Source organism: Ornithorhynchus anatinus, chromosome X1, assembly GCF_004115215.2.
Source record: "Ornithorhynchus anatinus isolate Pmale09 chromosome X1, mOrnAna1.pri.v4, whole genome shotgun sequence".
Taxonomy (NCBI): domain Eukaryota; kingdom Metazoa; phylum Chordata; class Mammalia; order Monotremata; family Ornithorhynchidae; genus Ornithorhynchus; species Ornithorhynchus anatinus.
The window spans coordinates 6,924,139-6,950,093 of NC_041749.1; the positions used below are offsets into that span (position 1 = coordinate 6,924,139).

The window sequence follows — 25,955 nt, forward strand, 5'->3', positions numbered from 1 at the left end:
GATGTTTTAGAAAAATGGGTAAGGCGAGCAGGCGGCTCTGTGCAATTGGCTGTATTGCCTGCTAAAATATCAAAGCCCCTTTTCTTTGGAGGCAATATCTCTGAACGCTTCGGCCTTGGATCGAAACCTCGGTGCAGTATGTGACTGTGGAAATGAAATGTCGGCATTGGGAATGTAAATTTCATTTCTTTAAAATTGAAAAAATAACGAACGCCTCGAGAGGACCAAGAGCGGTATATGAACTGAAGGTCTAGAGTAAAGTTTTATTAAAATATATCTAATATAGGAGTTGTAGAGTTGACTGTTTTAGAGAAAATCATTTAAGTATGAGGTTTTATAGCATATGAATTAGCCTTTGGGCTCTTATTCCAGAAACAAACATCTGAAAGTGAAACAGTCGGAGGTGATTTTGAAAGGTTTCTCTTAAATCGAGTGCAGATGTCTAACGGAGCGTCGGGCCAAAAGACAGTGGATCGATCGGAACCCTGTCTCTCCGTACTCGTCTCCGGTTGCCCAAGGCGATGTCCTCAACAGAAGGACTGTGCCCGAAGGGGAAATCTCTCCATCTCTGCTTCAGCTGCTCATTTTATCTTTTTCCGAGGCAAAAGATTGACCTCTCCTGTCCTACTTCTGCACTGAATCAACAGAGTCATCGAGCGGGAAGATCTGTCCAAAGATTACTTAGTGCTCACCCATCTCCCCTCAAGGTAGACCGGTATATTGTTGTTATTCTCATCAAACGCCGCCGAGTCGTTTCCGATCCACAGCGGCTTCACGGGCCTATCTTCTCCAGAACGTCCTATCTTCCGCCATAATCCGTACCTTCGCTAACGGTTCTTCCGTTAGCATCGTTAGGGTTCCTATCCGTCTAGTTGCCGGTCCGCTTCTTCCTCGTTTTCCCCGGACTTTTCCTTGCGTTAGTGTCTTCTCCAGAGGATCGGTCCTCCCGTTGGATGACGTAGCCAAAATACGCTCATCTAAGTCGAGTCGTCTGGCCTTCCGGAGACCGGTATATTGCTGGCCTCTGATTTTCCAAGATGGCATCGGGGACGGGGAGCTCCCAGCCAGGCGTGTGCCTGCGGCTGAACCATCAACACGTTGAGCCCTCCTTTCTCTGCACTGGTTGTTAAACCATACGGGACCTTGCTCTGTTTTCAAAACTGTCTATCTCTTACTATCCCGGGCTCCGAGTGGTCGCCCGACCGATTTCTTGGGCCTTGTGCACACGGGGGACTTTTGTACGGGGTAGAGGGTCCGACAGACGGTTTTCCAAGAGCGCTGATGGTCTGCACCGCCTCTTGCCTGGTGGTCTTGTGATCACCCCGCGAACGTTACAGGAGGGCTGATTGACCGGGGTTGGGGCTGCCGGCTGCAGCCGTGGAAGGCGATACCTCAGGATGTCCTCCTTTGAGGTCGAACACTGTGCTCAGAAACTAGATCGGGAACCCTCAAGCATCTCGCCCCGAATCCCTAGGCCGGAAGCTCCTCTTGAGCAGGGATCTTGCCTGTCGTCTCTGTTGCAGATCGTTCCCTCAAGTCCATTCATTCATTTAATCGTATTTACCGAGCACTTACTGTGTGTGGAGCACCGTACTAGGCACCTGGGAGAGTCCAGATCAACAGTGAACAGACACGTTCCGCTCTGCTCACGGGAAGTGCTCGGTGAAATAAATATCGACTGATCAATTAGAGCATCCGCTTCTCCCTTTTAGTAGAATGGGGACCGAACTACGATCAACCCCGGAGGGTGGTCGGTCGGTAGAACTCCTCTGGAGGATCAATCTGTCGGTAGTGTTTAGTAAGTGCTTACTATGTGCAGAGCACTGTTGTAAGCACTTGGGAGAGGACAATATGACCAAGTTATGGGGATGTAGCTTCACGCCAAGATGGAGAATATCTCCTCCCTCTTCTGGACTCCGGACACAGACGGTACCTGACGCCTGTGGGGGGGTTATCAATTTACAGGGCCCCGGAGCAGGATTGGGGCCGGGCCCCCAGAGTACGGTCACCTGGGAGGGTCGGAGGTGGACAGAGAGGGGAGAGAAGTAAAGAGGGAGAGGTAAAGAGGGAGAGGCAGTGTGGCCTAGTGGATAAATCCCGGGCTTGGAAGTCAGAAGGATTTGGGTTCTAATGCGAGCTCCACCACCAACCATCTTTCTGTGCTCATTAATCATTTGAACTCGACATTTTGCAGCCACTCATAATCCTTCTTACCCCCAGATCTTTCATCTCAAAACTGACCAGGAAACTTAAATAACCATTTCCACCTTCAACTTTGCTAACTTTAGAGAAAGTAACAGAAACCATAAAAAAAAAGAGAGAAGGGCTACTCATCAAGTCGCCACCCGTTGCTGTTGTCTTTGATCCCGACAGAGTGTCAATTGCAATTCTCGCAAATAAACGGTTCTTCTCCTGGATTGTATTTTGCCGGATTTCCAACCTTTAGGGGGAGAGTCATGCTTGAGCGTCTCCGCTTCGAGATCGAGCGGCGGTGATCTCGGGGCGTCGGTTGAGCCGTCCTTGTCTTTCTGTTTGCCCGATTATCGTTTGGGGGGGCGGGGGGAGGCGGGTTGCAGAGTTGGATGGGTTGATTCAAATATGTCTGTTAAAGGAGCCCTGCAGTTTTAATGACCTTTTAGACCGTTGTCCCCTCTAGACTGTAAACTCATAACGGGCAGGGAACGTGCCCCCCAAGTCCTCAGTATCAGACTCTCTCAGGCATTTGGTACAATGCTCTGCACGTAGCAAGCGCTCAATAAATGCCACTGATTTTATTTTAGGCAATTTCCCCTGGGGAGAGTTACTGGTGTGCCATTCGAGCAAATGGCTTTGATTCAGGAAGTTTAATATTCCGGGAGCGTAGTACGTCAGACGGATTGTAGACTTACGGAGCCCCTGTTGTATTTAGAAATTTGTCCCCTCTCTCTACTCAAAGCGTGTCGTGTTGTGTCAGGACCATTCTTTAAGTCATCCCCTTTCAGGGTAAGTGATGTTTATCAGGCTCGAGAAACTAGAAGGTCGGAGAGAGGAAACGCCGCCTCTGAAATATGGATGAACCGTTTGTTTGTGCAAGCATGGGGTAAACTCTTCTGGATTTTGGAAATACTCGTCCAGCAGGAAAATTTGTATGCAAATGAATAGTCTTTCTGTGCTCGTTAATCATTTGAACTCGACATTTTGCAACCAGTCATAATTCTTCTTAACTCCAGCTCTTTCATCTTAAAACTGACCGGATTTATGTAGCCATTTCCACCTTCACCTTTGCTGACTTTAGAGAAAGTAAGAGAAACCTTGGAAGTATAGTCGTTCTCTCTCAAATCTCCCAAAGGCCTATCTCGCCGCTGACCTCTCACCCACGTCCCGCCTCCGGCCTGGAACCCCCTCCCTCTTCATATCCACGGACAAATACTCTACCCACCTTCAAAGCCTTACCGAAGGCTCCCTTTATTCATCCCCTCTCCCTTCCCCCCCAGTCCCACAGCACTTATGTATTGTAATGTCTTTATTCATATTAATGCCTGTCTCCCCCTCAAGACTGTAAGCTTGTTGTGGCCAGGGAATGGATCTTATATTAATAATAATAATGTTGGTATTTGTTAAGCTCTTTGCGCAGAGCACTGTTCTAAGTGCCGGGATAGATACGGGGTCATCGGGTTGTCCCACGTGAGGCTCACAGATAATCCCCATTTTACAGATGAGGGAACTGAGGCACAGAGAAGTGAAGTGACTTGCCCACAGTCACACAGCTGACAAGTGGCGGAGCCGGGATTCGAACCCATGACCTCTGACTCCCAAGCCCAGGCTCTTTCCACAGAGCCACACTGCTTCTCTATTGTTATACTGTATTCTCCCAGCACTTAGTACAATGCTCTGCACACAGTAAGTGCTCAAATACAATTGTCTGACTGAGTGACTGAGTGCTCCTGTGTCTGCCTTCCTCCAGGCAAGAAGCCCCAAGAATTGAACCCCAGCATTCATTTAATCAGTCAGTAGTATTTATTGAGCGCTTACTATGTGCAGAGCACTGTACTAGGCGCTTGGAATGGACAATTCGGGCAAACAGAGACAATCCCTGCCCAGTGACGGGCTCACAGTCTAATGGGGGTGACAGACGGACAAAAGCAAGACAACGTAGTCACGATAAATAGAATCAAGGGGATGGCCACCTCATTAACAAAATAATACGGTGACCAAATCTGGGGTGACTCAAAGCGGCACTCGGGCCAAGCCTAGAGATGGCAGAAGGCCAGAGATGGAGAAGGGAAGAGAGGACGGAGGAATGGGGATGAAAAAGAAGAGTAAAGGGAAAAAGACGGAACTAGAAAGGAGAAAGAAAAATCAGAAGACAGGGAAGAGAAGCAGTGTTGCCTGGTGTTGCCCGTCATTGGGCAGGATTGTCTCTATCTGTTGCCGAATTGTACGTTCCAAGTGCTTAGTACAGTGCTCTGCACATAGTAAGCGCTCAATAAATACTATTGAATGAATGGTGTAAAGAGCATGGACTTGAGAATCAGAGGACCTAGGCTCCACCATTTGTCTGCTCTGTGACCTTGGGCAAGTCAGTCACTTCTTTAACCCGGCTCTGCCGCTTGTCAGCTGTGTGACTGTGGGCAAGTCACTTAACTTCTCTGGGCCTCAGTTACCTCATCTGTAAAATCGGGATTAAGATTGTGAGTCTCACGTGGGACAGCCTGATAACGCTGTATCTACCCCAGCAGTTAGAACAGTGATCTGGACATAGTAAGCGCTTAACAAATACCAACATTATTATTATTATTACCTCATCTGGAAAATGGGGATTGAGTCTGTGAGCCCCATGCGGGACGGGGACTGTGTCCAACATGCTTGGCTGTATCCAGCGCTTAGTACAGTGCCTGGCACAGAGTAAGAGCTTAACAAATGCCACGATAGGCCACGCTGCTTCTCCCACTAGCAGCTTCCTCGCTGCTGCCCCTCGTTGCCGCAACCCACCACGGCTCCCACCGGCGCCGCCGCCGCCCGGCTCGGGAAGTTAGGCCTGAGACAGAAAGTGGTGGGTGAGGCTAGAAAAGGAGGAGGAGGAAGAAAGCTGGAGATTGGAGGCCACCTTGGCCACTCCATTGCTTTTTCCACCTTACATGCCCCGAGGACAGCGTGTTTCGGAGCCGGTCTCCAGAACCATAAGTAATTTTGAGCGGCGGTGGTTTTTTCAAGAAGACCCAGGGTCCTTGTCCAGTTTTTATACCTGAAAGTTAAGCCAATATTCGGACAGTTTGACGAAAGGCTATTTGAGATCAAATATGCTTAACTGGGATCGACAGACCGCCGTGGATTGAAGTTATTTAATATTTGCCTTCTAAAGCTCCCTCCCTATTTTTTATTTTTAAATGCACTTTAGCTTGTCTCGGTGATTTACAGCTATTGCTGGTTCTGCTTAAGTCCCTTCTGACAATGATAAATAGATTCATTTGGCAAACTCAGCTGTTTTTATGAAAAGTGAATACTGGTGAGCGAAAAAGGGTTGTAGAGAATTTTCTTGTCAAAGAATGACAACGGGAAAATCAAGCAATTTTGCTTCCTTGTTGTGGAGCTAAAACCATTTCGCTTATCTATACAAAGCACAATGCTTTCAAACGGGATAATCAAGTTATCAGTGTGTTTAGAAAAGAGTGTATTCTTGTTTATCGTGTTTCTTTGTAGGCCAGGAGCTTCTATTTTCCAAAGCCCTCTGACTAAGAAGCAGAAGCCTCAATTTAAAAGCCACATTGTCTGAAGATGACAATTTCTTGACTTCTGATTTGTTTATTTAAACAGAACAACCTATAAAAATCCCAGTTGTTCATGCTGAGTTTGCTGGTTAGTGCTACTAGAACTTTTCAGAGCCCTGCACAGCTGGCCATTCTGGGTCCTCTAGACTGAAAGCTCTTTGTGGACACTGAGCGTGTCTCCCACCTCTGCTCTATTGGACTCTCCCAAGCGCTCGCTTCAGTGACCGGCACACAGTAAGCGCTCAATAAATAAGATGATGTCCCAACAGAGCCTTCCGTGAGCTATTCCAAAATGGTTGGATGATTCCCAGATCTGCCTTTCCAGCCCTAGTGCTCTCCCTCTCTGCGGTCTCGCATCTCCCCCTGCCTTCAAGACATCTCTACTTGGATGTCCTCCCTTCACCTCAAACTTCACGTGTCCCAAACCGAGCTCCTTATCTTCCCACCTAAACCCTGACTTTCCTATTACTACCATCTTTCCCGTGTCACAAACCCATAACTTTGGCGTTACCCTTGACTCCTCCCTCCTTCAACCCACATATTCAGTCTAGCCCCAAATTCTGTCAGTTCAAGCTTCACCCTTTCGCTAAAATCTGTCCTCTCCATCCCACTGCTACCATGTTAATCCAAGCATTACCCTCTCCCACCTTGCCTCCTTGCTGACCTCCCTGCCTCCTGTATCTCCTTGCTCCAGTCCATACTTCCCTCTGCTGCCCAGATCATTTTTCTAGAGAAACGTTCAAGCCATTTTCCCCACTCCTCAAAAGCCGATATACAGAAACTTCTTATCATCGGCTTTAAAGCACTCAGTCACTCTGCCCCCTCCTACTTCACCTCCCTACTTTCTTACTACAACCCAGCCTGCACACTTCGCTCCTCTAATGCCGACCTACTCACTGTTCCTTAAATCTCCTCTACCTCGCCGCCGACCCCTTGCCCACATCCTGCCTCGGGCCCGGGGCGCCCTACCTCTTGGTATCGGAGAGATGATCGATCGCTTTCCCCGCTTCAAAGTGTTACTGAAGGCACATCTCTTCCAAGAGGCCTTCCCCGACTAACTCCTCATTTCCTCTTTTCCCACTCTCTTCTGTGTCGTCTCCCTGACTTCCTCACTTGATTCACCACCCACGCTCCCCACCAGCCCCACAGCACTTAAGTGCATATGCATAATTTATTTATATTAATGTCTATCCTCCCCCCAAGACTTTAAGCTCATCGTGGGCAGGGAAAGTGTCTGTTCTAAAGTCGAGTTGTACTCCCTCCAAGTGCTTGGTACAGTGCCCTGCACATAGTAAGTGCTCAATAAATACAACCGATTGATTGATTGATCTGGTTTTCACATCCGCTACGACTTGTGAGTTGGGGGCAAGGTAGTGGGACAAAGATGTCCTTCCATTTGTGACACTTGTTGCTTTTTGGGACTGTCCTGGTTTAGGACCAGAAAAGAGTTCTGAAACGGGAAGTGAGGGAGATTAAAGAAGGCCTGAAACAGCAAGTGAGGGAAGGCTAAGAGGAGGCTAGAGGGAAGATGGCAAGGCCCGAACATTATCCGTTGTTTGTGCCTTAGAATGTGATAAGTGGTACTCTTTTCTCCCTTCTGACTCGCAAATTCAGGAACAAGAGGAAAAACCCAGATTTGGGGTTTCAGAAAACTACAAGTAAGGGAGCGAACCCCAGTGCTGTGGAAAAGGCAGTAGAGGGAGAAACTGGCTATACCACACATTTTTAGCAGATTTTCTTCAGTGGAAAAATCACCAGCCTCATCTCCTTAGGTGCATGATGTGTTACTCCCTAAGCAGCTATTTCATTTGAGATAAAATGACTAGAAGGTGATCTGGGTTTGCTGTTGGATCTGGTTATGAACTTTTCTCCGGTAAGGTAATGCCGTCTTTAAATTTTGTCTTGGGAAATTTGTGTAAAAATCTCCCTGCAGGTGCCTAATGGAATGTCCCCATTTATTTCAGCCTCTTAAGTAGTGAAGATGAAGAAATATTCAATGCTGAAGAGTGCGAATATGCTGCCAAAAAAAGGAAGAAAGATCATTTCAGAAGTAACACAAGTACCCAGTGTAAGATTTTATTATTTGAAGTGTTGAAATAAATATGTTTACAGTGTTGATTCTTATGTTTAAAGTGGTAAAGCTTTAGAATGGACTAGATATCTTGAGACAGTAATCCGATTCAGCAGTTTTGAAAAATTACCTGATAATATAGAGATAATGCAGCCATTATACAGTAGCATTGAGTCATTTAAGTTTTGATTAGTCTAAATTACAGTGCAAAATTTAATGATTTCAAATTATGCATTTTTATTGTTAATGCTGACATCTAATTATAGGGAATTCATTTATTCCGATTGTTTTTTTTTTTTTTTCTTTTTGGTCCTTATCGTCGGTTTTACCTTAATCTCAGAGGGGAAACTATTTTGTCATTCTAAATTTGCAGGCTTAAGAATCATGGTACAGTTGCATTCAAATGAAAATCATCTCACTGCATACCAATATCAGAATGCAAATTTGGAAATTATTTACATGAAACTCTGCAGATTGGTACCTAGGATAATCTAAATCAATTAATTCTTTAGGTCTGTAATTGTAAAGTTTAAGACGTTTCTTTTTGTAGAATTTTTTTTTTAATGATACACTGTACATTAAAATCGACGTTAATTTTTATTTTAGGTTTCTATCGAGAAAAATGGATATATGTCCACAAAGAGAGCACCAGAGAAGTAAGTGTCATCAACAGGGGAGTGTGAGAATTCCCGTCGTCTTTCCACTGGGCATTGCTTAGTGATTTCTGGTGAAATTCAGAGTTCGATTAGCATCCTGTGGCTTCATAGCATTTGCTTGGCTTAGAGTAGCCAAGAAGAAAGCAGCATAGTTTGGGGTGGAATTTGGGGGCTCCTTTGGCAGTCTCAGGTAGTGGAGACGTCTCCCAGCACCTAAATCCATAGGAGCCATAGGTGGTTTTCAAGTGGTCTGAAGAGCCCCATATCGCGGCTGTTTCTTCTGGGTTTGAAGAGAACAATCTCTGGGTTAAGTGTTTACCCGCTGACTCTGCTAAGGGGTCGCGGGGCGGTGGGAAGAATGCGCATGGTGAGGAATTTTACTGCTGAAAAACAGCCAACCCCCTAATTGGAATATGTACATATCTGTAGTTTATATAGCTTAATGTCTGTCTCCCCGCCTAGACTGCAAGCTCGTTGTGGGCCTTGATTGTGTCTGTTTATTGTTGTATTGTACTCTTCCAAGTGCTTAGTACAGTGCTCTGCAAACGGTAAGCATTCAGTAAATACAACTGAATGACTGAATAGACTGAAACTAGGTTAAAGGAAGTGCATATGACTTGGATAATATGTAAATATTTGAGATGTTCATTAAGGCAGAGGAGCATCCCATATTGCGTAGAGACTGGTGTGTTCCTCTCTCCCTGGTACGTGCGGCATTATGGCATCCAGAGACGCTCTGCAAGAGTCCGACTTTGGTTAGAAGGGTTTGAACTGAAGCAGCATGGCCTCATGGAGAGAGCATAGGCCTGGATGTCAGAAGACCTGGGTTCTAATGCCGGCTCTGCCTGGTGCTTGCTGTGTGACCTTGGGAGAGTCACTTAACTTTGCAGCGTGGCTCAGTGGAAAGAGCATGGGCTTTGGAGTCAGAGGTCATGGGTTCGAATCCCAGCTCTGCCACTTGTCAGTTGTGTGACTGTGGGCGAGTCACTTAACTTCTCTGTGCCTCACTTCCCTCATCTGTAAAATGGGGATTAAGACTGTGAGCCCCACGTGGGACAACCTGATTCCCCTGTGTCAACCCCAGCGCTTAGAACAGTGTTCTGCACATAGTAAGCGCTTAACAAATACCAACATTATTAACATTATTATTCTCTGTGCCTCCGCTTCCTCATCTGTGAAATGGGGATCCAATATCTATTTCCCTCCTACTTAGACCATGAGTCGACTGTGAGCCCCATGCGGGGCAGGGACCGTGTCCAACCTGATTGACTGGTATCTACCCCGGCGCTTCGAACGGTGTTTGCCGGACAGTAAACGCTTAAAAGAATGCAATAATAACGTCACTGAGCCGAAAAAGAGACTTGTAACATACTCAGATACTCTCCCAGGGTCACTCTGCAAGTCGACAAGCTCCCAGGCAGATTCCCTACTGTCCTGAGGGAATCTTTCCCGTGCCTTCCCGTAGCTGCGGGAGTGGCTCCTGCCGCTGCCTTTTAACTCCTCAAGCGTGCGGGCTCCATGTAACTCTGCCCTTCCAGAGGTTTCCATTCTGCTCTAGGCTGTGGCCGGCTTTCTCCCTCCAAGGAAGCATACTTCAACTCCTCAGGCTGGGTTGATTTCAGGGATTCCTTGAGAGCACAGATAGAGACATCTGGATTGTATTTTTCACGTAGCTTTCGTTTATTCTAGCCTCGGGATGCCATTTTTATTTTGCTATCAAACAAGTGGTATTTAATGAGCAGGGAAGCAGCGTGGCTCAGTGGGAAGAGCACACGGGCTTAGGAGTCAAAGGTCTTGGGTTCTCATCCCGGCTCCTCCACTCGTCTGCTGTGTGACTTTGGACTAGTCACTTCACTTCTCTGTGCCTCAGTGACCTCATCTGTAAAATGGGGATTAGGACTTTGAGCCCCATGTGGGACAACCTGGTAACCTTGTATCTATCCCAGTGCTTAGAACGGCGCTTGGCACATAGTAAGCGCTTAACAAATACCATCATTATTATTATTTTTAATACTGCTTGTTAATCAGTGGTAAGAGAAGCAGCATAGTGTAGTGGATAGAGCACAGCCCTGGGAGTCAGAAGATCATGGTTTGTAATCTTGGCTCTGCCACGTGTCTGCTGTGTGACCTTGGACAAGTCACTTCACTTCTCTGGGCCTCAGTTTCCTCATCTGTGAAACGGGTAATAAGACGATGAGCCCCATGTGGGACAGGGACTGTGTCCAACCCCATTTGCTTGTATCCACTCCAGCGCTTAGTACGGTGCCTGGCACGTAGTAAGCGCTTAACAGATGCCATAATTATCCAGCGCTTAGAACAGTGCCTGGTACATAGCGCTTAACAAATGCTAGTTTCATTGAGCACTTACACTGCGTGTGGCGTGCCGTACTAAGCTCTTGGGAGAGTACAATACAACTGGTAGACACAGTCCCTACCCTCAAGGAGCCTACTTATTTTTTCAAACCACATATCGATCAGCCAATGGCATTTATCAGGCACATATTATGTGCGGAGCACTGTACTGAACACTTGGGGAAAGTACAACACAACAGAGTTGGTAGATGGAATCTCTGCCCACGTGGAGCTTACAATGTATATATATATATATATAAATTGATAGAGGAAAATGTAGAGTTTAGCTCAAAGGCACTATTTTATGCTTTTCAAATTAGCATAATGTCCCAAAACCTCTGAACTCCTGTCTACTTTGACGTTTCTCTTTATTAGTAAAATAGGCCTTTATGTTTTTCATTTGTCCACAGTGAGTATCTAATGTACTTTAATGACTTATTTTTGTTTTAAAAGAGACATGGCTATTGCACCCTGGGAGAAGCCTTCAACCGCTTAGACTTTTCAAGCGCGATTCAGGATATCCGACGGTTCAACTATGTGGTAAAAGTAAGGTTTTTAATATCAAAAATCAATGTGGCTGAGTTTCGATTGACCGCCCGCCCTCTGGCCCTATCAAAAAAGCTGTCGACTAGTAAAAGTTTCGATTAAAATCAATTCAGAAGAAAGCACAGAGTCGTGTTTTCTCTAATTATCTTGATAATACTAAATAGCCTCATCCCAGAGCAGTAGGTGTATTCGAATCTGTCTATTGCTTTGTCTGAGCGGGACTCAACAAACGCACTCCCTACTGAGTAACAGTGAGAGATCAGTGGTGTCTCCATTTCAAATAAAATCGGTGGAAAATGCGAAGACTGAAGAGAGGGCAATCCCTTGTGTAATTAGCAAACAGCAGTGGGAGCCGGAGAAGCTATTGAGATAAGACTGTTGTGCAAACCAACAGAGATAAGCCTAAGAGGCCACTCAAAAGCCAAGGCAAAGCGTTTGATAATGCTGTTTTTGTTTGGTGAACTAAGCCAACATTTGCTGAGCCCTGTAGGTATACACCGGAGAGTGGTTTGAGAAGTTTAACTTTATTAATTTTGGGACTTTAGATGTTTATGCAGCAGATAGGAAGGGCCACTCTTTTTTTTTATTGAAGATCAGATCTTTGAAAGGGAGCAAGTAACCCTCATTCCCCAAAATGAACATTAGTCACTGTGGAGTTATACAGTATTGGCAGAGAAAAAAGCTTGTCTTCGAATTTTTCAAACAGAGTTTACTCATGTATTAGATAAGTCTGACTCCGAAGCACATTAGACTAGACAACAGTCGTAGAAAGAAACGGGACTGTGTCTCGCCGTTGATCTCTTTCCTGGTTCTCCGACAAGGGCAACCCCGCCAGCTCAGCAAGAGAACCTGATTTCACCTATTATGAACGGCTGAAAAATGCCTTTTGAAACAAATCGCTATTAAAATTGATTTCTAGTTGAGATAAAGAGCCTCAACTGTATATTGCTAATGAATCATTTCTTAAGGATCAATGGCTTCATTGCTCATTTTTCAGTGGTTTCCTCCGTTGTGATTTTAGTCAGCCCTTACATCTTTTTATAATTTAATGATGGCCATAAAAATTAGCAATGTTGCTTTCTTGCGAAATGGCAGAAGGGCCCGTGTTTACCCGCTAAACCCTGGCCTAGAGCCAGGCTTTTCTGATGGTGGAGAGTTAAACTAGAGAACTTTGAATCCCAAAGGAATGTCTTCTGAGGGTTCTTAAATCCTCCATCCTTAAATTTCTGAACTAGTGCCTTTATTGAATCTTTTTTTTTTTTTCCCCAGTTCTGGGTGCATTTAATCAGAGGATGTAAAATCCGTTCCCCAACCTGTCTCATCCCTTTCAGGACATAAGCATTGTGTTTGAAGTGATTGTGTCTTTATGTATTGGACTGTGCTCAGCATTCTGAGGGCATTTAATAAGCATTAAGTGATTAAATTACTCATCCACATAAATTAATGTAACCTCTAATTTGAAAAAAAAAAAATACTCCGGTCATCCCTGCAATGACTTTCTCGTTCAGACTAAAGATAATCTCCACCATCAAGAACATTCCTGCTTTTCAAAGGGCAAGCTGGTAGGATTTTTAAGATAGGAAAAAAATATGTTGTCATCTAATTTTGGCAAATTTATGAACAAAGTAAAATGAATCCTCATTTACCATCAAGATAGCTATTCATTCAGTTGCAGAGCACTGCATTAAGTACTTGGAAAGTACAATTCAGCCATAGAGAGGGATAATCCCTGCCCACACAGGGTTTACAGTCTAGAAGGGGAAAGACAGACACCAAATCAAGTAACAGGCATCAATATAAATAAATAAAATTATAGATGTGTACGTATATACATAAGTGCTGTGGGGGCGGGGACGGGGGAAGAGCAAAGGGAGCGAATCGAGGTTACGTGGAAGGGAGGGGGAGTAATAGTTTACTTATAGAAGATTACATCTGTTAATTAGTTCAGAGAAGAAAGTGTAGTCAGAATTTCAACAGAATATTAATTTTTCATCTGAAGGCAACCTTTTATTTCTGAGTCCACAGCCTTACAAACCCATACCTACAATCTGCACCATTAAAAAAAAAATGTCCACCACCCTATTTTTATTTTTTTTTTTCCTAATCGATTTTGGGTTAGTTAGTTTTTGGCCCAAATGAGCCCCGGTGCTATTTGGTGGCAACCAGGGAGGGTTGGAAAGAATATCAGAGTTTATCATCATCAGTGGTATTTATTGAGTGGATAACTATGTGCAGAGCACTATATTGAGTGCTTGGGACAGTACAATACAGCAAAGTTGGCAAGTCACTTAACTTCTCTGTGCTTCAGTTACTTCCTCTGTAAAATGGGGATTTAAGTGTGTGAGCCCCATATGGGACAACCTGATTTACCTTGTATCTACCCCAGTGCTTAGAACGGTGCTTGGCACATAGTAAAGGCTTAACAAATACCATCATCATTATTATTATTATCATTATAAGGAGCTTACAGTCCAGATTTCTGCATTTTTGGAACCTAGTAAAGGTGGAAAGGGTCCTGCTTGTCAGCTCTGACCTCGCAGCAGGGAGCGGAGGGATACTTTTGCCTGATCTTCCGCTAGATCTCCAGTTTACTATATTGTCCTGAGGCTACTATTCACACACAGTTTTCAAGCCCTACATCTCATAAGGTATTTGCTTGAGAATTAAACCTAACACATAACCAGCTAGGATCTTCAACTTAGTTTGTGACCCATCCTGTGGAATGTTTTTTCTTTATCATTTGTTTAAAATATCATCGTATGTTTTTTTTTTCTTTATCATTTGCTCAAAATATCATCCTTAACTTGTTTTCGCCCCCCCTTTCTCTTTAAAGCTACTGCAGCTAATTGCTAAATCCCAGTTAACTTCATTGAGTGGAGCGGCCCAAAAAAACTACTTCCATATTTTGGATAAAATTGTCCGAAAAGGTAAGGAAGCAACTGTAGAAAGAGAGTGCTTTTTTCTACATTATGGTCATTTGGTAGCATTTTCCATTTGCTTCCTAAGCATAAAGTGATTTCTATCATAACTCTTGTAAGAAATGGGATGATTAATTTCTCTGTAGGTCATTTTTTCATTGATGTCACTAGCTACTGCCAAGCTAGTGTTTGCAAAAAAATGTAGGAATATGTACTCCCAAATCTCTTGTAAATATTGGTGTGCATATATGTGCTTGACTTTGGAGATACTGTTTATCTTTACATATATCTGTATATAATAATAATATACATATGTATATATATGTATGTATGTATATATATATCGAGAGTGCATGCATGCGCTTGCGGAAAGAGCATGGCCTTGAGAGTCAGAGTACCTGGGTTCTAATCCTGGGCAAGTCACTTAACTTCTTTGTGCTTCAGTTTCCTCAACTGTAAAATGGCGATTAAGTCCTACTCCTTCCTACTCAGACTGTGAGGCCCATGCGGGCTGGGGACGATATCCAACTTGATAAAACCTGTATCTACCCCTGCGCTTAGAACAGTGCTAGACACATAGGAAGCGTTTAACAAATACCATATATATATATATATATATATATATATATATATATATATATATGTGTATATATTTATGTGAGATAGGTACTGGCCCATTAGGAGTTAGACATTTAACCCATCTGAAAATCATATGCTCTGTGACCAATCTGCAAAAGTGTTTGTTTTCTTAGTCTCTTTCAATTGGAAGTGATTTGGAAAGTGATTCTTCTGTTCATATACTGTGAATTGAGTATATTAGAGAAATGTTGAGTTTTCAATTACAGGCATTAATATTGCTTCTTTTTCTTTTTTTCCCAGTCCTGGAGGACCATCAAAATCCTCGTCTAATCAAGGATCTTCTCCAAGATCTGAGCTCTACGCTCTGTATTCTCATTAGAGGAGTAGGAAAATCAGTCTTGGTGGGGAACATCAATATTTGGATTTGTCGTTTAGAAACCATTCTTAGCTGGCAGCAACAGCTAAAAAATCTTCAGATGAACAAGGTACGTCCGTGTGTGGAATGGGCATTTTCTTGAACTCAATCCAACTTAATTAGAGTCACCAATATGTATATTAGGGGGAGGAACTTTTAAACAAAATGAAAAAGATTTGCTTCACTTTTACAAAAAGTCGAGACAGTCTCTTAAGGGTGTTTATATAGAGGGGTGGGAATGAATGAATAATCTGCCCAGCGGCAATAAGCAGACCCTTTGAGACCCATTCATTAAATATTTTTCTTCAAAATGGCAGGTCTTGGGGGGCCCAGTCGCCCCGCAAGTCTGCGTTTTGAGGTCCATCAGTCCACTTCCACTTCCACTTGCGTCTTTTCTCGGTCTGTAGTGACATTAAGTTCTTCTCATTCCCTGGTGCCAAGGCCACCCACTGCCATTCTGATTGCTCTCTCCAGGAGTCATCTTTGTCTTCTCCTGGTTCCCCACTGTTCTCAGGGGGGAGGAAGTAGGAGGGAAGACATCTGGCAGCTGCCTTCCCTGAACTCGCCGGAGAACTCGGTGTTTTTGTTCCCTCTGCGCCCACGTTCCGAGACCACCGGCGGGCACGGTCTCACTCGCAGGATTTTGCCCTTCCCTGAATCATTCGTTGAACCCAGAGTAGAAACGCCTTTTCTGCAGGGAGTGGTGAGATTGTAGAATACTCGGGCCAAACGTCTCCGGGACAAAATAATCTAATCAGTCAGAGTCCTTGGGCAGCCAGTCCATTGGTCAGTACATGCCTTATGGTCAGTCATTCCCTTTTGAAGTAGTAGACGCAGTCGGAGGGTGACGCAGTAATGGCCAAGAGCTTCAGCCGTTGGTTGTCTGGAATCATTCATTCAGTCGTATTTATTGAGCGCTTACTGTGTGCAGAGCACTGTACTAATCCATTGGGAGAATACAACAGTAAACCGACCCATTCCCTGCCCACAACAAGGTGAGCATCTCCTGAAATTAAATTTGCCTTTGCCCCTCTAGACTGTAAACTTGTCATGGGCAGGGACAGTGTCCTATTGTATTGTATCGGTCTATTATACTCTCCCAAGCGCTTAGTACAGTGCTCTGCATACTGTAAGCTTTACCTAAATATAACTGATTGATTGTGTCTTCAAAGAATGTGACTCAAGTTTCTACTCCTTTTTCCTCACCCCCTTATCTACCAAAGGACATTCATTTGTTCAATCATATTTATTGAGTGCTTACTATGTGCAGAGCACTGTACTGGGCGCTCTTTCACGTGTGATTAAAAAAGCTGTCTTGATGGGTGGTGGTGGTTATTATTATTATATTTGTAAATAGAAGCTAAAGAGTGGAAAGACCATGGAGCCAAGAGCCAGGAGAGCCAGGTTCTAGTCCCAGCTGTGCCACGTTCTGCTTTTTGACCTTGGATGATGATGATGATGATGATATTTAAGCGCTTACTCTGTGCCAAACAGAGAACTGTACTGTTCCTTGTCTTCTCTGCCTCAGTTTCTCAGTCTCTGAAAGGGGGATGAAAAGCAGCGTGGCTCAGTGGAAAGAGCCCGGGCTTGGGAGTCAGAGGTCTTGGGTTCGAATCCCGACTCTGCCCCTTGTTAGCTGTGTGACTGTGGGCAAGTCACTTCACTTCTCTGGGCCTCAGTTCCCTCATCTGGAAAATGGGGATGAAGACTGTGAGCCTCACGTGGGACAACCTGGTTACACTGTAGTACCCCAGCGCTTAGAACAGTGCTCTGCACATAGTAAGCGCTTAACAAGTACCAACATTATTATTATTATTGTTATTATATCTGCTGTCCCTGTCTCATAGCTTGTAAGCAGGAAATAGGTCTGTTTATGGTTATACTGTCTTCTCCTAAGCGCTTACTACAGTGTTCCACACACAGTAAGTGCTCAAAAAGTATGAATCAATAAATGAATACCACTTGCCCTATCGGAAGTGCATTCATGTTTTCATTCAATCGTATTTCTTGAGCGCTTACTGTGTGCAGAGCACTGTACTAAGCACTTGGGAAGTACAATTCAGCAACAGATAGAGACAATCCCTGCCCACAGCAGACTCACAGTCTCGAAGAACACCACTGGGGCAACTTCCATGAAGGTTTCAGGGATGCTGTGTACATTACTGGAATATAGGAGTATAATTCCGATTTTTTCCCCCATCCGAAACTATTCCCCAAAAAAAAACAGTTTCGAGTTTGGATGTGTGTAAGGCTATATCCTTTGGGTCTGTCAATTAAAAATCGTCCAAACCTTTTTTTTTTGTATTTTTTTTTTTTTAGCATGTCAACAATGGCCTTACCCTTAGTGATCTCCCCCTGCACATGCTAAACAATATATTCTATCGATTTTCTGACGGCTGGGACATCGTCACTTTGGGTCAAGTGACTCCGACTTTGTATATGCTCAGTGAAGACAGGCAGTTGTGGAAGAAGCTTTGTCAGTATCATTTTGCTGATAAACAGGTATGGGGTTGTGAGGGGTGGAAGGGGGGTGTGGAGGGAAAGGGAAGGTGGGGTATGACTGTATTCTTTCTTTGCCTCTTAAAAGACTTCCTTAGAAGCAGCATGGCTTAGTGGCAGAGAGCACAGGCCTGAGAGTGAGAAGGACCTGAGTTCTAATTCCGGATCTGCCAATTGCTTGCTGCGTGACCTTGAGCAAATCACGTAACTTCTCTGGGCATCAGTTTTCTCAGTTGTACAGTGGGGATCCCCGGGACGGGGACTGTGTCGGACCTAATTAGGTTGTCTCTACCCCAGGGCTTTGAACAGTGTTTTACACACGGTAAGCGCTTAACAGATACCATTTAAAGAAAAAAGGGCAGGGAGGAGGGTATATTTTGCCCTGTGGAGCAAAGGTTTCTGAAATCCCTGTGGTTAGTGAGACCAGACCCTTGTGAGATATATCTGGTAGGCACTGAATGACAGAGAAGGTGATTTTAAATGTAACAAATGTGAATGAAAAAGGACCATGTAATAATAATAATAATAATAATGTTGGTATTTGTTAAGTGCTTACTATGTGCAGAGCACTGTTCTAAGCGCTGGCGGAGATACAGGGTCATCAGATTGTCTCACATGAGGCGCATAGTTAATCCTCACTTTCCAGATGAGGTAACTGAGGCACAGAGAAGTGAAGTGACTTGCCCACAGTCACACAGCTGACAAGTGGCCGAGCTAGGAATCAAACCCATGACCTCTGACTCCAAAGCCCGGGCTCTTTCCACTGAGCCACGCTGCTTCCCCGTAGTGTGGTGTGGAAAGAAGTTTGGCTTCTTAATGTTGATGTGTTACACAAATATAAATTACAGTCAGTATATCGTCAGTTGGTTCTCCAAGTGAATTTTCCCTGTCCTCTTCAAAAATGGCTCCATTTCGCTTAGAGATTTAATTAAGGGCAAAAATGCAGATATTTGAAATTGATAGGGAGAAAAATGCCGACCATCATGTTAATCCCACTTGATGTGCAGCACCCCCATTTTCCCATGGTGATAAAAATCATAACTGTGGGATTTTTTTAACGCTTACTGTGTGCTGAGGTGGTTACAGGCAAATGAGTTGGACACAGTCCCTGTCCCTCGTGGGGCTCACAGTCCCAATCCTCATTTTACAGAAGAGGTAACTGAGGCACCGTGAAGTGAAGTGACTTGCCCAAGGCCACCCAGCAGACGAGTGGCAGAGCCGGGACTAGAACCCTTCTGACTCCCAGGCATGTGCTCAATCTGCTAGGCCGTGCTGCTGCTTTTATGTGGATTTCCGTGGATTTGGGAGGGCGTCCATTTTACTCCTGTTGCTTGATCGTAAAGTAACATTTCCGTGTCCAGTTCTGTAGGCATTTGATCCTCTCCGAAAAGGGGCACATTGAATGGAAGCTGATGTATTTTGCTCTTCAGAAATGCTACCCCATCAAAGAGCAGTATGGCGACACTTTACATTTCTGCAGACACTGCAGCATCCTCTTTTGGAAGGTAAGAGCGAGAATCCAGGGCTCCCACCTGAAACCGGCGTGTTAGAATTTGAAATTGAACCGCATGTCCTTAATGATCAAAATGTGATATCATTTCTACCTGCCGTAAATCCTGAGCGACGATTGGATGAAAGCGAGCAGTCAGAACGGAAAGGCGCATGTCATTTTCTAACTCTGGAACATAGAACGCAAAGAATGTAATCTGAACAGAATGTTTTAATGATCAGTCGCTTTTATCGAGTACTGACTGGGTACAGAACAGTGTACTAAGCGTTTGGGCAAGTACAACAGAGTTGGTAGACACATTCCCTGCACACGGAGAGAGAGAGTATGTGTGCGTACGTGTATCATGTAGATGATCTGTGGTTCACTACTAACAGTTGTTATATTGTCCTCTCCCAAGCACTTAGGACTGTGCTTTGCACACAGTAAGTGCTCAATAAATATGATTGAATGAATGAATGGACAATAAAAAACAAATCAGGAAATATAGTCATAGTTAAGGAACCTTTGAAGAAACAATTTTGCTTGCTGGTAGCTTTCTGTCTTATTTATTCACATTAATCTCTCTCTCCCCCGCTAGACTATAAGCTCGTTGTGTGTAGGGAATGTGTCTGTTTATTGTTATATTGTATTCTCCCAAGTGCTTAGTACCGTGCTCTGCATACAGTAAGCACACAAATATAATTGACCAATTGATCGTCTAAGGCAGTACTAGTTACCAACCAGTTTCAAAAACTTTAGAGAAAGAATAAATTCAAATATTTATTTTTTTTTATTTTAAAAAATTTTGGCCGATAAAAGTACGAAGAAAGGATTGTCCTAAAAGCAGTGCCCTGCAGCAGTACATTCAGAGTCGGGTTCACTGAGGGCATTTTTGGTATGGAAGATTGCCGGCTGTAATTTTGCACTTTTATGAGGCTTCCGACTCAAGGGTGAATAGAACGTGTACAGAAATCACCCTATAAGCATAACAGAGTGCGAGATATGGACAGGGAAGGCACGATTAATACTGTTCTGGGTGAAAGGGGGAATAAACATGTAGGTACTCAGTGGAATGGAAATTCTGTGGCTATTAACTTGTTTTTTAACGGGGGGAGGGGGGTTTCTGCTTTATCTCCCTGTGACTTTGATAATCCATACCATCTAGAGCTATGCACTGGAGTTAATGTGTTTTTCATCTCTAATGCACGTTCCAAAAACAACGTGGGTCATCGAGATGTTCTGTAGTGTTTTGGGGCTTGGGTGTACATTGGGTCTGGAAAAAAAAAGTCACCATTTTCACTCTCGGGACCTGAACTGTTTGACGGGAGAGTAAGGGGAGGTTAGCAGTTTGCTTTTTTAAATAAAATATACTAACTGAAAGGCTTTAGTGAGAAAACACATTCTTCTGGTAAGCAACGAAACGTAAATTAGCCTGAAAATGCAATACCATCCTACCCTTTCCAATTCTTAACCTTTCCTTTTTTGCTTTACTGCACATCCCTTCCTGATTCTCTCTTCATGATCTCAAAGGACTACCACCTTGCTTTGTTGTTCAAGGTACTTTCGTCATTTTCCTTTTACCATAGATCTGTTCTGTTCTGCTCTGCTCCGCTCTAATCAACTAAAATGGAAATTACGTCTGGGGTAAATTAAGGTCTGGCAGGCAAGTCCGGCAACGAGCCGTTCAGTTCCATAGACCCTCGTATCTCTCCTGTCACATTTTACAACGCCCTTCATCCGTAGGGATGACTGCTAAGTACGATCAAGTATTAGAGCTGAAAATTTTCTAAGGGACATGAAATGAATCACATTTATGGAGCGCTTACTATGTGCAGAGCACTGTTCTAAGTACTTGGAAAGAGCATAATTAATATTGTGTTTCCCGTGCACTGAGATGAGGCCACCGATTATCCTAACGGACAGGTCTTAATGACTGGACTGGAAGTTGGTGAGAATGGTTGGATAAGAAATTTGTTTTTTATGAATATTTTCAGCGAGATAACAAGCAACCTTGTTTCGCATGGTTCTTTCAGACTTTGCCATCGGAGGAGATTTGGAGATTTTCAGTTATTTTTATTTCATGAACTCTTTAGAAAATTATAGTTGTATGTTAACTTCAGTTGATTCAAATACCTCAAATCAACTAGAGTTCATAGCCCTCCCTTCCCCGCCCCCCTCAAAAAAAAAGTTTTATCCCTCCACCAAACTGTTTAACAAATGGTTTGATTTATCCAGAGAAAACCTCGGGGCAGGGAACTCCTGTAATGTCTCTAATTCCTCACCGTAAAATGAGGATTTTACAGAAGACCATTTATTTTGTACTGGGGGGGAGGGTCTTCTCTATAACTTGAATGTGTGAAACATGTAAAATGGATATTGACATAAATACCAAGTTTTAATAAGTTTTGAGGAATCAAACGAATCCAAGATTTTTCTAGTTGAATTTCATTCTTAATCCTTATCCTGTTGGGTTTACAAGGGACCCTTTTGAAGTTGGCCAAGGACTCAGTGAATGGAATTGACAGCATTGCCCCGCCGTGAAAGTTAATGACCAAAAACGTTCAAGGCAGTGAAAACGTGGTTTTCCATGGAGTTGGTGCCCTGTCTTTTCTCATATCTCTGCGCTCTCCTGTTTCTCTAAGAATTTCCAACCCTTCCTTCTTGTGAAACTCAACCCAGAGAACTCCCCCCAGGATTTTGGTCTCAGGAAGGGATGAGCACAGCTGAGACCTCCAGTCCCTGCTTCCACCAGCTGCTCTGGTCAGAAGGCCCTGGTTGGTTCCCATCCCGTCCAGTCGGTCCCTTGAAAAAATGCCAGTAGAGATGGGTTGCATGGGAGATCCAGGTCTAATCGCCCCTGATGGTGCCAGGAAGCCAGAGGGCACCCGTGCGGCTTTGCTGTATGGATGAAGTCGTGATAACGGGTTGTCAGGGCAGGCGTTTTATATATATACATATATTTATATATAATAATGTTGGTGTTTGTTAAGCGCTTACTGTGTGCAGAGCACTGTTCTAAGCGCTGGGGGAGATACAGGGTCATCAGGTTGTCCCACGTGGGGCTCAGTTTTAATCCCCGTTTTCCGGATGAGGGAACCGAGACCCAGAGAAGTGAAGGGACTTGCCCACAGTCACACAGCTGACAAGTGGCGGAGCCGGGATTCGAGCCCACAATCTCTGACTCCCAAGCCCGGGCTCTTTCCACTGAGCCATGCTGCTTCCATATATATATATATATATATATATATATATATATATATATATATATATATATATATATCTATAGATATATATTTATATATACACACATTGGTATTTGTTAAGACCTTACTATGTGCCAAGCACTGTTCTAAGCGCCGGGGTAGATATAAGGTAATGAGTTTGCCCCACATGAGGCTCACAGTCTTCATCCCCATTTTACAGATGAGGTAAACTGAGGCACCGTGAAGTGACTTGCCCAAAGTCACACAGCTGACAGGTGGCGGAGCTGGGATTAGAACCCATGTCCTCTGACTCCTAAACCCGTGCTCTTTCCACTGAGCCACGCTGCTGATTGTGACCCAGGGGCACGGCAGTGTTATCTGAAGCAAGCCACCCTGGGATGCTGTCTAGCACGAAGGAAATAGTGAAATGGAGGAGGAGGAGGAGAAATTTGGGGACTGCTCAGAGCATACCACAGATTCCAGTGGCTTAGTGTTTGGAAACTGAGGAGACGTAGGTGGGCCGGGGGTTGGGGGAGTGTTTCAGGTACACCCTCTACACAATTGCTCCATCATCTAAAGGAGTGTCTCTTACCGGAATCCCCCTTGCACTATCGAGGAGTAAAAGCCGCTTATTAGAAAGATCTGGTTTCTAATCCCGGCTCGCCTCATGTCTGCAGTGTGACCTGGGACTATTCACTTCACTTCTCTGGGCCTCAGTTACTGCATCTGTAAAATGAGATTGAGAGTGTGAGCCCCATGTAGGACGGAGACTGTGTCCAACTTGATCAACTTGTATCTACCCTAGCGCTTAGAACTGGACTAGGCCCATAGTAAGTGCTTAACAAGTACCATTATTATTATTATTATCATCATTATCATTATTATTTATCATTATTATTACCCAGGGGCCCAGGCTGCTGTTTTACAGGGTTGTATTTCTAACTCTCCTGCTATTTAGTCTTCCTGGAGGAATTCCTCACCCACGAATTCTTGTTACTGTTATTGTCATTATTATGTTGCTATCCTGGCCCTGCCCCTTGTCAGCTGTGTGACTGTAGGCAAGTCACTTCACTTCTCTATGCCTCAGTTCCCTCATCTGTAAAATGGGGATGAAGACTGAGAAGCAGCGTGGCTCAGTGGAAAGAGCACGAGCTTGGGAGTCAGAGATCATGGATTCGAATCCCAGCTCTGCCATTTGTCAGCTGACTGTGGGCAAGTCACTTAACTTCTCTGTGCCTCAGTTACCTCATCTGTAAAATGGGGATTAAGACTGTGAGCCTCCCGTGGGACAACCTGATGACCCTGTATCTACCCCAGCGCTTAGAACAGTGCTGTGCACATAGCAAGCGCTTAATAAATACCAACTTTATTATTGTTAAGCACTTTGCCATGTACTGTACTAAGCGCTGTGGTAGATACAAGCTAATCAGGATGGACATCATCCCTGTCCCAGTGAGAGGGAGTATGATTTAATCTCCATATTACAGATGAAGAAATTGAGATGCAAAAGTGAAGTGACTTGCCCGAGGTCACGCAGCCCAGGGATAGCAGAGCCGGGATTAGAAACCTAAGTCCTCTGCCTCCAGACTCAGCCCCAGCGTGGGTGTCAGAAGGTTGTGGGTTCTGATCCCAGCTCTGCCACTCGTCTGTTGTGTGACCTCAGGCAAGTCACTTCACCTCTTTGGGCCTCAGTTACCTCATCTGGAAGATGGGGATGGAGACTGTGAGTCCCACCTCGGACAGGGGCCGGGCCCAACCCGATTTGCTTGTATCCACCCCAGAATTTAGTACAGTGCCTAGTACCTAGTAAGCACTTAAAAAAAAGTACCATTATTATGAGAAGCAGTGTGGCTTAGTGGAAAGAGCCCGGGCTTGGGAGTCGGAGGTCCTGAGTTCTAGTCCCCGATCTGCCACTTGTCAGCTGTGTGACTATGGGCAAGTCACTTCACTTCTCTGTGTCCCAATTACCTCATCTGTAAAATCAGGATTAAGACCATAAGCCCCGTGTGAAACAACCTGATAATCTCCCCCAGACCTTAGAACAGTGCATGGCACAGAGTAAGCGCTTAACAAATACCGTTATTCTTATTAAGACTAATCAGGCAATCAGTTGTATTTATTAAGCGCTTCTGAGAGTACAATAGTAGACAGGCACATTCTCTGCCCACAACACGCTTACGGTCTAGACGGGGAGACCGACATTAATAGAGATAAATAAATCACACTAGGCCGCACTGCTCCTCCTGCCTTAATGAGGCAAGCAAAATCCGTGCCTTAGGCCCGTCCCCTAGGTGAAGGGTTCGTAAGTCATTTTAGGGTTTGTAACCAGAACTAACCGTGTGTTCTCCAAACGTTGGCATCGGGGTGTACCCGTCTGTTCTTTCCCCTGCAGGACTCGGGCCACCCGTGCACTGCCAGCGATCCAGACAGCTGTTTCACACCGGTGTCTCCGCAGCACTTCATCGATCTCTTCCGATTTTGACCGCCCCCCTCCCTGGGGACTCCGTTTAGTCGTCTTGGAAAAAGAGACCGTACTGTTCGCTCGTCGGGCAGTATCTGGAGGTGAACGTCGGCGGGGAGAGGAATGTCGTGACGGGAGGTCGAGAACATTCCCGACGAGATGTATTTGCTGAAAATGTAAGAAAAAAAAAAGACTGGTTTCATATTGAACATTTTTTCGCCTTTTAATAGAGGGAGGGTGGGTGGTTGGCCCGGGTGGAGGTGACACAAACAATGAATTTCTTATTTCTTAAAAAATCCAATGTTTTCTGAGCTTGTGACAATTTTGCCCTTCAACTTGGGCTATTGCTGAGTTGACACTAATGACCCCAGAGCATGCTTGTAAATAGTAAGTTATGCTTTTTCTTAGTGGATTGTAACTGTTGAGAAGGGAAAACAAAAACTGACCTTGTATTTTACATATATATATATATATATATATATGTGTGTGTTATGCCACATATTTATTTTTCTTAAAATGTATTTTATTGCTCTAGGACACCTTAAGCTCATACGTCTAAAACCCAACTCACCTTCCCTCCCCAAACCTCCGCTCCATCTCCTCTCCCAACCCAGTCGGTCGCCGCGGCCGAGGCCCGGGACAGCGACGTCTTCTCCGACTCCTCTCTTTCGACTCTCACCTTGGATCCGCTGCTGAATCTTGCCGGTCCTTCCTCCGTACCATTTCCCGGATTTCCCCCTTCCTTTCTATCTCATCAGCGACCTCCCCGGTCAAGGTGCTCAGAAACTGAACCATCCTACTCTCTGGAAACTCCACCTCCAGCCTCTCCCTTGCCCAGTCCGTACTTCACCGCGCTGCCCGGATCACTTTTGTAAAGCAGAATCCCACGCTTCTCTCTCCTCCTCTGAAACCTTTAACGGTCTGCTCGTTCCTCTCTGCATCAAGCAGACTCCTGACTGTCATCAGCTCTCTCACTCCCTTTAGACTCATCCTCCGCCTTCTCCCATTAGGGCCCAGCT

At 44.6% G+C, this 25,955-nt stretch overlaps 1 protein-coding gene across 5 annotated transcripts in view; it reads left to right on the top strand.

Annotated features, from left to right (window-relative positions):
- The window catches only part of FBXO25 (F-box protein 25), a 48,397-nt gene extending 23,252 nt beyond the window's left edge, over positions 1–25,145 (top strand). For 3 of the 5 annotated variants that reach the window (XM_029051601.2, XM_029051602.1, XM_029051598.2), the window contains exons 3-11: positions 7,712–7,815; positions 8,425–8,474; positions 11,280–11,372; positions 14,206–14,299; positions 15,170–15,354; positions 17,604–17,786; positions 19,145–19,288; positions 20,803–20,829; positions 24,868–25,145. In XM_029051601.2, the coding sequence (XP_028907434.1) occupies positions 7,712–7,815; positions 8,425–8,474; positions 11,280–11,372; positions 14,206–14,299; positions 15,170–15,354; positions 17,604–17,786; positions 19,145–19,288; positions 20,803–20,829; positions 24,868–24,957 (970 nt within the window). In that variant the 3' untranslated portion in view covers positions 24,958–25,145. Of the gene's footprint in view, positions 1–7,711; positions 7,816–8,424; positions 8,475–11,279; positions 11,373–14,205; positions 14,300–15,169; positions 15,355–17,603; positions 17,787–19,144; positions 19,289–20,802; positions 20,830–24,867 lie in introns of those variants that run through there. The other 2 variants (XM_029051599.2, XM_039910258.1) reach the window with 2 other exon arrangements.
- The last annotated feature ends 810 nt before the right edge of the window (positions 25,146–25,955 follow it).